The sequence below is a fragment of the Salarias fasciatus genome, chromosome 18 (assembly GCF_902148845.1).
Source record: "Salarias fasciatus chromosome 18, fSalaFa1.1, whole genome shotgun sequence".
NCBI lineage: Eukaryota > Metazoa > Chordata > Actinopteri > Blenniiformes > Blenniidae > Salarias > Salarias fasciatus.
The window spans coordinates 21952003-21965874 of record NC_043762.1 but is presented as its reverse complement, the minus strand read 5'-3'; the positions used below and the strand labels follow the sequence as shown (position 1 = coordinate 21965874).

At 43.1% G+C, this 13872-nt stretch overlaps 1 protein-coding gene across 1 annotated transcript; it reads right to left on the bottom strand.

Annotated features, from left to right (window-relative positions):
* Positions 1-6674: 6674 nt before the first annotated feature.
* On the bottom strand, positions 6675-12286 carry LOC115404932 (phosphatidylinositol 3-kinase regulatory subunit gamma-like). Its single transcript, XM_030114288.1, has 10 exons — positions 12232-12286; positions 10153-10264; positions 9949-10047; positions 9681-9861; positions 9433-9549; positions 9176-9318; positions 8882-9058; positions 8714-8788; positions 8440-8610; positions 6675-8344 (listed from the first exon to the last, which is right to left on the bottom strand). The coding sequence occupies exons 1-10, from the start codon at positions 12284-12286 to the stop codon at positions 8071-8073; spliced, it is 1404 nt and encodes a 467-aa protein (XP_029970148.1). The 3' UTR covers positions 6675-8070.
* Positions 12287-13872: the final 1586 nt, after the last annotated feature.

Here is a 13872-nt window from a genome sequence, read left to right as displayed (position 1 = left end):
CAGCAGCCGGTCTGAACTGTCTTTTACAACTATAACGTGGTTTATAAAGGGGTAATAAGGCAATAAAACAAAAAAAAAATTCCCTTAAAAGTTCCTTATTTCATGAATGGAAATCCATGAATCTTTCAGTCATAACTAATCAATCCTCAGATTCCTTTGTCTTCCATGAAATTGATTTACCTTATAAATTCAGGCATCATTTTGTCTTGATTATTATTTTTACTTTAAAGATAAAGGTACTCTTGTAGAAATCCTCTCCAGGATTCACCTGAAGGTTTCTTTAAACTGTGACGCCAGGTGGCAGTGTTGCATTGAGACCAGCTGCGAGCTGTCTGGAAGACCTTGACAACAGGCCACAGCACTCTAACATGTAAATTATCATAGTATTCTTACCATTTTGCCTCCCAGTAGAACGGTAATTTTAGCTGCAGCTAACCTCCAGTGTTGGCTCTAACTCCTTCCACTGACCGAGCTCACAGCCTATCCTGCTCTTTAGACAGTGTTGCTGGGTAGTTCAGTTTGTTTTAATCAGTAGCTTGGGACCAAATTAAGTTTAAATATTATGTTGGAGACCTGCTATTACCTACAGGACTCCATGCACTTCTGCTGACCTGTCTAGTGACAAAAGCCTCTGAACTCAATGGAAATATCTGGGCGAAGTAACTGTAATGTTCCCTGAGATTATGTGTCACACACCTGAAATACAAGTCCTGTAACATCTGTCATTCGACTTGTATTTCCAGCGATTACAATGAGACTGTCTACAGTCAGTTCTGCGCGGGGCGGTGTGCGGTGGCACCTACGTATGTCACTGGGCCTAATGAAAGTCAAAGGTAGTCATGTGCTGCTCCAGCCTCCCTTTCAGCTACACCCTTGGCAGGATTTCCCCTTAGTTCATGGGCGGATTATAAGACGAGCCTCAGGGCAGACGAGTATAAAATTCCCCACCCTCCTGGAGAGCTGGAGAAATCTCTTTATCAGGCCTGTGGTCGTTTTCAGAGTTTCTGGTGTTTGTGCAGTCATCTTGGAGTTGTTTTTTGATGTCTTCTTGACTTTTTTCAGGATCTCTATGGCTACTTAAAATCTTAATATTATTATATTATTATAGGCTAAATGTTCATCTTTTTGTGACTTAGTAGTGAGTCGCTGGTGCTTTTTTGTGTTTTCATGGTTGTTTTACACCATGACTTTTGTGCCTTTGGGTCTCTGGGCCTGTGTGCCCTCAGTAGACCTGTTCAGTAATTCTCCCATGCTCTTACTGCCCTTTCATGTTGCGTGCGTCTGGTTTAACTAAAACACACCCACCTTGACCATTATCTCTGCTGGACAATTAGCTTACAGGATACAGCCTAAATGGACTCCTCGTAAGCCAATATACAGCAAAGCCTGCTCTTTGAATTGAGTGGGGGCAACAGCGGTCAGTGGTCCTCACTGGTTCTTTTCTTTCCAGTGAATTTCTGTTAAAGAATAGTTATTTTAAATTTATCATATCCAATTCTTTTTATGAACTCACCTATTTCAAAACATCATAAATCTCTTAATTTAAAGTACCTATTAAAAAGCTATTTTGTGTCAACAGTTTTGGTTCCTCTTCAGTGATGTTTTCCTGTCATTTCCTGAATTCTTTCCATTTTAATACTTCAATACACACAGGAGATTACAGATTTGTTAGGAAACCAAAACTATTGAAATGTATTCTCTTACAACATTGTTCTAAAATGTCTGTGTCTTTATTTCTCAATAGTGGCATGATTTTTCACCACAGGTTCTAAATGCATGTTAATTACATTCCTTATTTTAGGCGGCCTCGGGGTGATCTGTGTTGCTTTGCAATTCAAGAGCCTCATTAGTGTTTCATTGAAGTAAAACAACAGCCTCAATCAACAGATAGTACATGTTTTCTGCTAGTCCAACCATGTAATCTATCAGAGAGCCACTGAATACAATTCCAGTAACAAGGTCAGACTGTTAATCTTTCATGCAATCAGAATGGCAGAAGGAAAACTGAAACACTTCACCAACCTTCTTAACAGAGTTTTTTGCATGTGTCATTTTTTTTGGGTGAATAATATGTCAGATGAAAGTGCTCCTTTTTTATTTGCCTTTTGTTGCTTCAGCTGTTGCCTGGGGAGGTATCGCTCGTATAACTGGTTTTAAGGACTTAATGAGAGGGCGAGGTGCTAAAATGAATGTGAACGTGGTGACACAGACTGCTATTGGTACTTCTGTGACTGATTTATGATGGGGATTTTTTCATGTCTTTGCCAGTAACGTTTGATTTTTTTTTTTTTTTTGCTATAAAAGCAATGCTTTCACTTGTCATGACCGATTTTTTTCCCTTTCCTCTCAGCTGTGGCGTGTTTCCCTCGCTCGCAGACTTTCCCATAATGTGGCACAAAAAGTAAATAAAGAGAGGGTCATCCTATGGAAAGTGGCCAGCGTAATTACCAATTTGTTTTAAGTGCTGGGCATGTCTGAGTTTATCACCCGGATTTTGCCAGCCTACAAGGCCGTACTTTTACCCGGGAAGAAAAACATCATGAGACACAATGAACACGTTCAAAAACATTCATAGGAGATTAGGCAGAGTAAAGAGTTTATTGATAGATTCAAATATTATCAGATAAAACAAAACAAGTTGGAACTCGCACGGCAATAATTCTTATCGACTGATAAGGCATCTCTGTTTTATGTTCATATGAGTTTGTTCTTCTTGCAGCACACTTTATCTTGCATGCACGTTTATTTCTGACGGACGAGGCTCCTGTCCTCACCTGACATGGTCCGTGAACTGCGCAACCTGTGCTTATCTTAGCTGGGTTTAACACCTACTGTGTGCATACAGCATTATGCGTTCAGACCAAGCAGCTTCTGATTTGAACCCTGAAGCTTGTCTGCCATCTGCACTGGAGCTGCTGCCTGCCCATCAGTCCTGTGCCCCATTAAATTGTTGGCAGCGTGCCTGCTGCTTCTTTTTTTTTTTTCTAATCTATTTGAGAGCTGAACTCGCAATGAGATTGTCCTGAGACTTTGAGGGCCAGTGAAGAGCATGATGAGGATTTTCTTTTTTGTTTTTGACATAGTACAAAGTACTGTAACTTTTTGGAATGTGATTCCTATGCAGTTATCCAAACAGAACTTATTATTTTTGCAACGTTGTCATTATTCTCCTCTGCCTGTTTTGGAGGAATGGATCATCTTTCACCCCTGCTAAGCTGGTATCAGCAAATCTGATTTGCTTGTGGATCTGGATTGGCCTTTCTCCTGAAGTGTTTGTTAAAAAGCAGTATTATGTTGTCCCTGAGCTGGCTCAGTGTCTCCTCCTGTTTCACTGTGATCTGAGCCCCTTACTCCAAACTCCGATGCCACAGGCGCAACATTGGCCATGAATAATTTTTTCATGTTTGAATGCATCTTGAGGAAGCAGAAGTAATGTCACACTTGCTTTAACCAAACATGATTTTCAAGTTATATAATAACATTTTTTTTTAAAAAAATTTGAAGATCATAATTCTAAAAATATCCTGCTTACTGTTGTGTAAAAAAAACCTTGGACTCCACTTGACCTCTGAAAGTATGCCATGGAATATGGCACCATTACAACAAAGCTTAACTCTCTTTAGGTCATGGCCTTCATTGGACCACATGCACCAGTCAGCCTTGGCAGCCTGTGGCCCGGCCTGTCATCATTTCCTGCTTTTCCCTCTTTGAACAACTTTCAATCAATGCTAACCATTGCAGACTGCAAACATCCTGAGCTACTGAAAACAATGAATCCCGTTGTTAAATCTTGACTATTTCATCATGTCAGACTCTGATGCTCGCCCACTGGTTTTGCTTCGAACACATAAATTCAGTAGACCCAGCCGGCTAAAATGTGCCATGGTGACGCAATAACCCCGTTATTCTCCTGTCAGCGCTCATAATGGTATGAATGATTAATGTCTATACTGTTGCACTCCAAAACTAGTTTTTTCACACACTATATGTTTCCTCAGTTATCTACTGTAACTTACTTGATAGGTAAGTTTCCAGCGTGGGATCTGGGACTCCTTGGGGTGGAAAGATTATTTGGGAGACCAAAGCTTTGCCAAGAAAGAAGTTCTTAAAAATTAGATTTGCACATGTCAAAGACAATCAACGCAATACTTTAATCTCGTGTGAAATCTGTCCAGTATTCTATGTCTGTAGAAGTAATTTAATAAAACATATAATAATAAAATAATATAAAATAATCCAACTCTTACTTGCCCCCCCAAAAAACCAACCAACCAACCAAACAAACAAACAAAAAAGAAAACAGATTGTAGTTTTAATAAGGACTTCAGTTTATTTAGTGTGTACTGGATTCAGCAATAAATATTAAAGGTCGTTGTGTGTTCAGAACTTTTAATTTAAACGACGCAAAGTATTAGAGCTGACAGCAATATTTACCTGGGCCGCAGGAAGGACATGTCTCCCCGTGTACTGCAGCTATGATACATTTTCTTATTTATCTGTTGAGATAGTTCAGACGGGATATCCACTAAGAAGGGTCTAAAATAGATAAATGATTAATAAAAACTTTGTCAAAATAATTTTAATCCAGAAACCCATTTGATGTGCATCTCTGACCATAATTCCTCTTGGCTTGGGAATAACTTTCCAGCTTTCCATGATCTTAAAGCATACTCAGTGGGCGATCAACCTGTGAACCGAAATTGTAAAAACCGTTACATTCACCCTGTAAATCTGTAAATGCATTCACAGGGGAACATTATGCAACTTATAGACAATTTCTTTTTTCTTTTTTTTTTTTTTTTTAAGTGAGGTGGTTTTCAAATAAAATGTGGCTCTGGTGTGTTTTTAATGGTTCAGTCAGTTGCCTACACGTTGGGTTGGCAGGCAGCAACAGCCCTGCCTCCTCCAGCCTATAAGACAGCTATAATGTGAGCTAGTAAAGAGAGAGAGAGAGAGAGAGAGAGAGAGAGAGAGAGAGAGAGAGAGAGAGAGAGAGAGAGAGAGAGAGAGAGAGAGAGAGAGAGAGAGAGAGAGAGAGAGAGAGAGAGAGAGAGAGAGAGAGAAATCCCTCCCTTATCGATTCTGCCTCCAACATAGCAACTGCTCGCCGATTGGCTGGAGCGCGACACACTCTCGGGCTGTGATTGGCTGAGCCGGCAGCGTGAACTCGTGGAATCGGACGGAGACAGGAGCGGAGCAGCGCCGCCATTGGCTGCTGCAAAACTGAAAGCGAAAAACCTCCTTTTTCTGAAAGCCTGCGAGACAGTTGATGGTGTGTGTATTTTAGGCGTGACTCCAAAGGTAATTCGTTCTCCCGCTCCCCCCTCGCCCTCCCCCTTCTTCTCTAGTCAGGACTTATTTAAATTAAGAGCTATAAAGCAAAAAGATGAATCTGAAATGAGCCAGCTGTGGGGAGCCAGACTGAGGGGTGTGCTTGCCACAGGAAGAGAACAGGGTAAAAGAAGGAGGAGAGGAATTCTGTATATGTTGGGAGAAAGTCACAGAAAAGATGTGGGGGCTGGGTTTTCTCTGAGTTTTAAGGCAAACCTCCTGGGAAGTAGGTAAACTGCTGTAGAAGCAAATAGCTTGGGGCACAGCCAGGTGGGAGTGAGCTCGAGGTACAAGGAAAGGCAGGAAAGGCCCAACTTGACCTTTTCAGGCTTCATCTTACCGGCCATCCTGTGCAGGAGCACAGAGAAATGTACTTTTCCTGCCTTTCCGCCCCACACGTTTTCCTCTACCCACTCTGGATATTTCTCGGGCCAGCCTGAGGGTGACTCAGCTCCGGTACACTCTGTCCTATCGCACTGTCTATTTGCATTGCATCTGGTCAGTCCAGGCGGAGCACGCATGCCGCCTCTTCGCAAGCTCTCCGTGCTGACACAGGTAAGAGGGAGTAATCCATGGCCTGAAACCGAGGCTCTCTCTACCTGCCTCCCTCGGTACATCCCTGCCCTCTGAACCTCATTAATCCTTACCTAACACAGACCTTATGTGATAGTTGAAGGAGGCCACCTGTTGCTCTGGTCACGGAGGGCCGGGGATGTTACCGTCCAGGGTCATTATCATCATGAGCTGAACCCATTGTATCATGTGGTTTTACAAGAATCGGATACAGTTAAATTAATTAATTTAGAAACACGATTTCTAAAAACAAAGAAGCTGCTTTTAAACTTACGGACATAACAGAGCAAGGTGACCGTTCATACGTTTGGAACATACACTCCTTTTATGGGAGTATATACACAAAAGCATTGGGTATCCGAAATACCGTGAAGTCAGTTTGATGCATATTTTTGCTGTGAGTCAATGGCGCCCGGGCTGAGGAGGGAACGGGCCTGCACATATCCTGCTATTGTCCTCATGGCTTCCTTTCTCTTCCATCTGTCCACAGTATGTCCTCTTGTGCCCTCGCCGCAGAGTGCTATCTCTGCTGACCTGAGGATAAGCTGATTGGACTACAATGGCTCCACCAGAGACCTACGGTACACTTCCAACCAGTTATCGCAGCATTGTCTTTGGTCATTTTCCTGACCCTGTCATTAAAATTTTTGCCATTCCATGGATAAAAAAAATGACCAAAATAGGTTTTAAAAAGTTCGTCATTCACCTAATGAACACTAAAAAAGTCCTTATAACAGTTTCCGGGAAAAAAGAAACAGCAATGGATTCTGTAAGTTGACAAAACCCTCATCAGTTTATTGTCTTTCAGCAAGAAAAAGGTCAGGATCTCACATTGCTTAGTTTCACCAGCGGAGTTTCCTAAACCTCCCTCTCCCCACAGCGAAGTTATACATATTTGTAGGAAGCTTAATCAACCTCCCTCCATAAATCAACCTCAGAAATACATTTTACGGTTTCTCTGTACAGAGTATCTATTGTCCTCAAACTTGAAAAAAATGTGCCAAGTTCAACATGGATTCCTTTCCCTCTGAAGCTATGTAGGCTGCATGTCACGGAAAAACATTCATAGCTTGAGCAATGCCACAGTTCAAGTAATGGAGGCAGGATACTTCCGGACCTCTGGCAGTTCACACAAACATTGGAGGCCACATCATACCGACACCACCAAGGAGAGTGCATTTTTGTGGCAAATGTCAACCTCTCAGCACAGCATTTACCTTCACCACCACCACCATCATACATTGCAACAATAGAAATACTGTTGGATTGCACTTTCTTCAAGCTTTCATCTTGTGGCATGTTTATAGAAAAAATATATATAGAATACAAAAAGCTTATACTTCTTTGAGTAACAGAATATAACATACAGTACTTCAGATTATGTTTTGATCAGCACATCAGCAGGTGTACATAAATTGCCCTACCTTTGCCCAAATGCAATTACGGGACTAAACAGGGATGTAGTTTGCTCAATATTAAGTGCTTTGGTCAATGGGTATAACATTGAGTATGCCTTTAAAGATGGTATTCTACAGGATGTTAATGCTACATAATTATCCACTGTATATGAATGTCTAATAAGAAAGGGGCAAATGGTCAAGATGCACCACGACTTTTCACATATTCACACGTGGCATTTTACCCCCAAAAATGGTTTGGTCCACCAAACCGATACCATGGAATCAGCCAGTTTACAGCACCATTTATTTTAAATCCCTTACAAATGTAGTAAGTAATAGCAACATATCCATCAAATTTTCAGAACTAAGTAAGTTTTCACTCAGGAAAATGGACATCTCAAGCAACATTGACTCATAGCAGTTGTAAGAGCTGGAACTCAAACGAAGGTGCAGCACCCGATGTCAGTGAGCAAATTTCAGGTTGACAACGTCCCTAACTGTAAAGGTGTCCATTAAAACCAACGGTTTTAAACGATGTACAAAACATTTGTTTGAAAGCTTAAAACAGTCTCTTTGAAAAACAAAAATAAAAACTAAAGTTCAGGCTGACATTCAAGTTCCGGTCCCACTTCAATCTGTGAAATCCCATTCACGAAAAACAATAAACGATGGAATCACTGTAGTGCAAAATATGACACAATGCACCTCGATGCAGTCGTTCTCGCAGGATACAGTAAACATGTCCTTCTCGTCTCTCTCCACCGGGTTACATCTCCGGAGCGGCAGGCGGGAGCCCCGATGTGTGTTTGGGAGTCTGTAACAGTTTGTGCTCCTCTGTGTTTTGAGACGGCGAGGTCGCGGCTTTGGCGTGCACGGGATGCGACAGCCGAACGTCCAGCGCATCGTTGTGTTGCGCTAGCGAGTGTAGACGATAGTGCAGGACAAGGTCTTTGAGAGAGCAGTGGATGTCGTAAGGCTCGGCAAAACCATATCCGTGCGGTGTGCTGTAAATCATGCAATGCTTGACCTCTTCGTTCACCCTGCAACCAGAGAGAGGAGGACGTAAGTGGCGCTCGCACAATTACACCGTGTTGCGACACATCTGGAACTGGCTGTGTGTCGATATCACACTTACACAACAGAGCAGGCGTAACATCCCTGTTTGCTGCTTTCCCGAATCAGGAATGTTCCTTGAGCCTTGCCCTGAAGCATCTCCTCGGCCTGCGTCCGACTCAGCTCACCCACAAACCAGCTGGCCTCGTCCTGATGCGGCAAATTCTTCTCATCTCCTTTCAATACATACGTGCTGGAGGAAAGTAGGAGGAATCAGAACATCTCCAAAATGTATTCCTTTTCTGACAATGACAACAATAACATTAAAAAAAAAAAAAAATTCCATTAATACTCACTCGTCAAGGCTGTCGCTGTGTATCCCGAGCCAGTCGTTTATGCGTTTCTGTCGTACGCCTTTGTGATTAAGCCAGCTGCACAAAAAGGCACATAGTAAATGTTCTATTTCAAAATTAAATAACAGGGCAGCTATGACTTTTTTCCTCGACGGTTCCGATGACACATACTTAAGGTACTGGTCTCTGATGTTGCGTAGCTGGATGAGGTCCGGCCGCAGGCTGTTTATCTTTCTGTCTGTTTCTCTGTAGTCCTCCACCTGTGTCCTCAAGTCCTCCTCCAAGTGGATTTTGCTGTCATAGATCTCCCCGAGACGACACTTAAGCTTCTCGTAATTCACCAGAAAGCTAATGGGGACAATAAAAGAGAAAGGTAAGAATAGATGAATGTGGACGACATACAGACATTTCATTTGAGATTTTTTTTTTTTTTTTTTCTTTTTTAACAAATATGGAATGACGTACCTCTCAAGATCTTTGTCCACTCCTTCCAAAAGACTGTTCCTCTCAAATTCTTCCCCGTAACGCTCCTGCTCGCGGCACTGCTCCTCGAAGATGAGCATCGTCTCATTGAAAGCCTCTATTGCCGTTCTCTTCATCTGAATCTCCTACGGCACGAAGAACAGATTCAGTCAGAACAAGCTCAGGGCTTTGCTGAATAATTCCCATCCTTTAAAACAGAAATGAATGTTTTCTACTATGAGACGGAACAACATTTTTACCTGTGAAGTCTTCGTGAAAGCTTCATAAAGTCGGTCAAACTCCTTGGATTTCTCTTGATACTGACAATGGACTTCCTTCAGTTTTCTACCAGCAACGTCGACACTGTTTTCTCTTACCTGAAGGTAAAAAAAATCCAGTTAATCAAAGAGTAGAATATTTATTCGAAACTCCACTACTTTAGCAGGGAGATTGAGGATCGTCACTATTCTCAAATAGAACAAAATGATCCGCGTCTGTGACCACGAACCTGCTGGAAGCGGGACACGGGATGTGTGAGCATCAGGTCCAGAGTGGCGTTATATTCCACCAGCGGATGGTGCTGATAGTGCCAAATGAGCTCAACTACTGAAGTGAAGGTGAGAGGGTCCGAGAAGCCGTATTTCCCGTCGCGGTGGTAAATCTTGATCAATTTGTTGTGCCCGTCTTTTCTGAAAGTTTGAAGAAAATAATCGATTAGTTCAGACACGTCAACGGTACTGGCGATGGTGCTTTTTTGTGGGTTTATTCAGCTTTACCTTAACGTCAGTGTAAAGTCTCCTTGCAACTTTGTGGATGCGTCGCGCACCAGAAAGGAGCCGTCAGGCGTGTCTCTGAGCTTCTCGTTCACCTCGTCCCTGGAGGACAGTCGGTCAACGCTTAGCGGCTTGCCAAAATGTTACACAGCCAAACCACGCATTCCCGTCATGTATTTGACGAGTGTGGCTGTTAAAGTTTCCTACCTTGTTATGTCTCCCCAGTACCATTCAGCGTCCTGCAGCGAGTACACAGGAGGGGAAAGGCAGTTGTTGTTCATGGTGGAAGACGCTGGCTTTGTTGATCTGGGAGGGAGAGCTGAACAGGAAGAGAAAGCGTGATGAAATAAAATGCAAAACGAATGGATGCCACTTTCTTAGAAATAGATTCCAGAGAAAAAAACGGATTGATCTGTTGCCAAGTTTCATGAAGTAAAACAAGTACAGTAAAAATGACCCAGGAGCACACACTCCCGCACACACACTCTTCAGGAGACTGTCATGATCTGGGGACAAGCCCAGGCATGTTTCCAAGTGCCATCACATGCCAAATCATGATCTGGAAGTGTGGTCAGTGCTAAAAACAGGAAATGTACTTTTTATATTGCTTTTTTTTCAGAATGCAATTAGTAATCCATAGTTTTTTTTTATAATTAATTATTATTGTTATTATTATTAGAAGTATGGAGGAATATCGTAATTGCATTTTAAGTTTCTCACAACTTATGCAAAGTAAACGTGTTTAAAATATTTTACAGAATTGATTTTCCTCATGACTGCTTAAAATAAGTTGGAATTTTAAAATCCTGGGCCAGTGCAAGCTGACGGATCATAACTTTTCCATCAACCTTGAAAAAGGGGGGAGGGGGGGGGGATAAAGGAAGAACCTGGCCAAATAGAGTTAAGTGTTTTCCTAAAAAATTAAAAAAGGAGGGCAAACCGCATCAAGAGGAGGTGAAGGGCGATATATTTCACTGCAGGACAAAAGTGCCTTTCATACGGCAGTTGGGGAGAATACAAGAGCACCCTCAGAGAGCAGAAAATGTGGCTTTCTCCCACCATCCGCTCCGCTCCTCGTTTTTTTCCCCCTGACCTTAAAATAAACAAAAGGCAGGTGCAGCAGCAGCAGTGCACGGTGGCAGGCGCAAACGCTGCGGCTCGTCAGCTCCGCAAAATTCACTCTGCACACCTTCCCCTTCCAGACTACAAGCCAAATTCAAGGAAAAAGAAAAAAAAAAACACACACAACACACACTCTTCCCTGGCATCCAAAACCCACATGCTTCTAGTCAGGGGGAGGGTCGGGTATTTTAAGAGTAGACAAATTTAATAAATAAATAAATTGTGACACAACAAAGACTAACAGGTCTTTGGAGCGCACTGATAGGATGCCATACTTCACTGTAGGAACAATGCAGGGCATCTGTATTGTTCTCCACAGTGCTGTCAGCTGCTGGCAAGCTTAGAACATTTCACATGACAACACCAATCTAATTTCCCAATACTCAATATACAATCTGTGCGATTTTATTATTCTTGACGTTTAATTAAGTCGAGGTTGGTGGTTGTTAGAATTGTCAGGGTTGAGACGTCAAAAGCTGCACTTTCGTGACAATGCCACAACAACGCGGACAAAGTGCAAAATGTCAGAAATGTTGTCCAAAGTGCTGGTGAGTTCTGCAGGAGTCATGAGACGAGCTGTCTGCTCCGCTCGGCCGTAGCCTACTTTCAGGGCTCGCGCACAAATTAAGCACGGCTGGCTGCAGAGGAGAACAAAGCGCTCGTTTCATTCGGCGCTCATTAACGCACCAGCAGCCCTGTCCCCCGCTGCAAAATGCGCCCACTGCACAACTCCGCATCTCTACCAATCCTCGGTTTGATTTTTAAAATGCTATTCATTGTTGCTGAGGAGATACAAAGCTGCTGCGCATTGTGGATCAAGTTTGTGGCTGAGCGCTGGGACAAAAGAAAGCGAGCCAAGCCGCTGCGCTGGTCCTGAAAGCTATTACGTAATTGGCAAGTGGATTGCGCTATGCATGCCTGGGCAAAGCCGCCGGGGCCGCGCAGCGCAGCGCAGCGACCTGCCGCTTACACCGCTTCTGCGAACACCTGCACCCACTCCGTCCGATGTCAGCTCCACCAACAACCCCGCACGGGAAGATGCAAGCGAAAGAAAACGATCACAAAATAAATTGAACGTTTTCCGACCGAGACCCCCCCCCCCCCCCTCCTCCTCCTCCTCTCCCTCCGCAGATGAGACAATGGCTGCCTTTAACCCTAACTTACCTGGCGGTGCTTGATCCATTTCGATGTAGAATAAACCTTCGGGAGGATAAACCATTCCTGATGTACAGTAGTAGTCCAGGTTGTCTGCCGTTGTCTTCGCTCGTCTGGGGGGGAAAAATGCGTTTCTCTTGCCGCAGTTGAAGCTAATTCACTTCACTGTAAAGTCGCAGACGCCACGTCCTACAGAGATGTGGGCAAAAGAGAAAAAAAAAAAAAAAAGGAAAGAGAACTCCTCAAATCCGCGTCCAGAAAAGGACTGTGTTGTGTCAGCACAGCATGCCTAAGTAAGAGCTTATTTTTTCTTCTCAGAGGTGCAAACTGTCAGTCCATGTCCCTTTGTGCTGCTGCGAGGCGTCGCTCTACTTTATTTCATCTCGGAAGTGAAGCGACTTTAAAGGGCTGATCGTAACATCATCTTGGGACGGTCCAACCGTCCGCTGCCGCGGGGGTGTCCTCGCTTTCCTTCCGTTCAATGTCAGGTCAAGAACGACCTGTGGCTCATTAATCGAAACATGGCTTTAATATAGGCTCTTTCAAGGGCATTTGCTTAAAAAACATTTCACCAGATACATTTTATGTGTAATTGGCAAGCGTGTCCGACCTGTAATGAACCCTAAATGATAATGGTACACTCCAGACTTTTTCATTCAACTCTCCTCAAGCTTCACTGTACCAGCTGAAAAAATCCTTGCAGAGCATGAATGGAAAAGAAGAAAATACCTTGAATCATTAAATAAATATTATATAACCTGGTCCAAATATGTGTTCAAATCCAAACAAGCAGGAATAAAAAAAAGAAATTTTTTAGCTCTTTCATGGCTGCGTCAGTTCAGAAATAAATGTGTATTAAAATGAGTCCTTTCTGCTGGCTGTATGATGGTTGAACTGTCTTCGATTGTGTGACGCTGAGGGAGCATTCGGTTTGAGCCTTTCTGTCGGTAAGGCAACAGTGTCATTTTTTTTGAGCCTGCAAGTGAGTATTATATTCTCGTTGGACTTGTCAAACACGTTGAGCGGCAAAAATGGCATCTTGACTGTCACCGCTCATAATTATCACTGCGATGAGATCATCCTGTTAGAGACACAATAGCAGGTGTGTTGAAGTCTGTATACATGAATGAACTGAGGGCTGAACAAGATGATTATTCCACAATGAGACATTGGATTCCCTCATGTGCTAAAAATGATGGAAGCCGTTTGCGTGACCGTCTTGTTATGCGTTCGTGTTGGATGAATACCCACACTGTTGCTGGCTTGCTCGTGACACAGAATGACATTGTGCAGTAAATTTAAACAAGCAGTGCTTCATCCACCAGCTGACATCAGTGGCTGCAGAGAGAGTGAAACAAGGGCCTGCTTGGTCAGAGGTCCGTCTCTTTTGGTGTCCAGGCGTTTATGGTCGGTCGCCTTTTGACCCTGGCACAAGGAGTCAGCAGAGGTAATTGCCTCCAGCATTCCTTTTTCCCATCAGTTAAACTGATTCTTTCCTTTTCCAGCCAGTAACCAGGAAAGTAATGCCTTGATTGAGCATATAATTTCAAAAAAGCACAACCATGGCTAAGACACACTTGGATGCCTTCACATGTTCCTGTGGGAGCTTAAAGGAAACACAAATAGAACTAATTGACATTGTGCTAAAAA

Bases quoted from the DNA above. Each gene is read 5' to 3' on its own strand.
- LOC115404932 (XM_030114288.1), bottom strand. From the start codon at position 12,286: ATGGTTTATCCTCCCGAAGGTTTATTCTACATCGAAATGGATCAAGCA. The intron at 10,265-12,231 runs GTAAGTTAGGGT...CTTCCTGTTCAG, and splicing joins AATGGATCAAGCACCGCCAG to CTCTCCCTCCCAGATCAACA. The intron at 8,611-8,713 runs GTGAGTATTAAT...ACTTTCCTCCAG, and splicing joins CACAGCGACAGCCTTGACGA to CACGTATGTATTGAAAGGAG.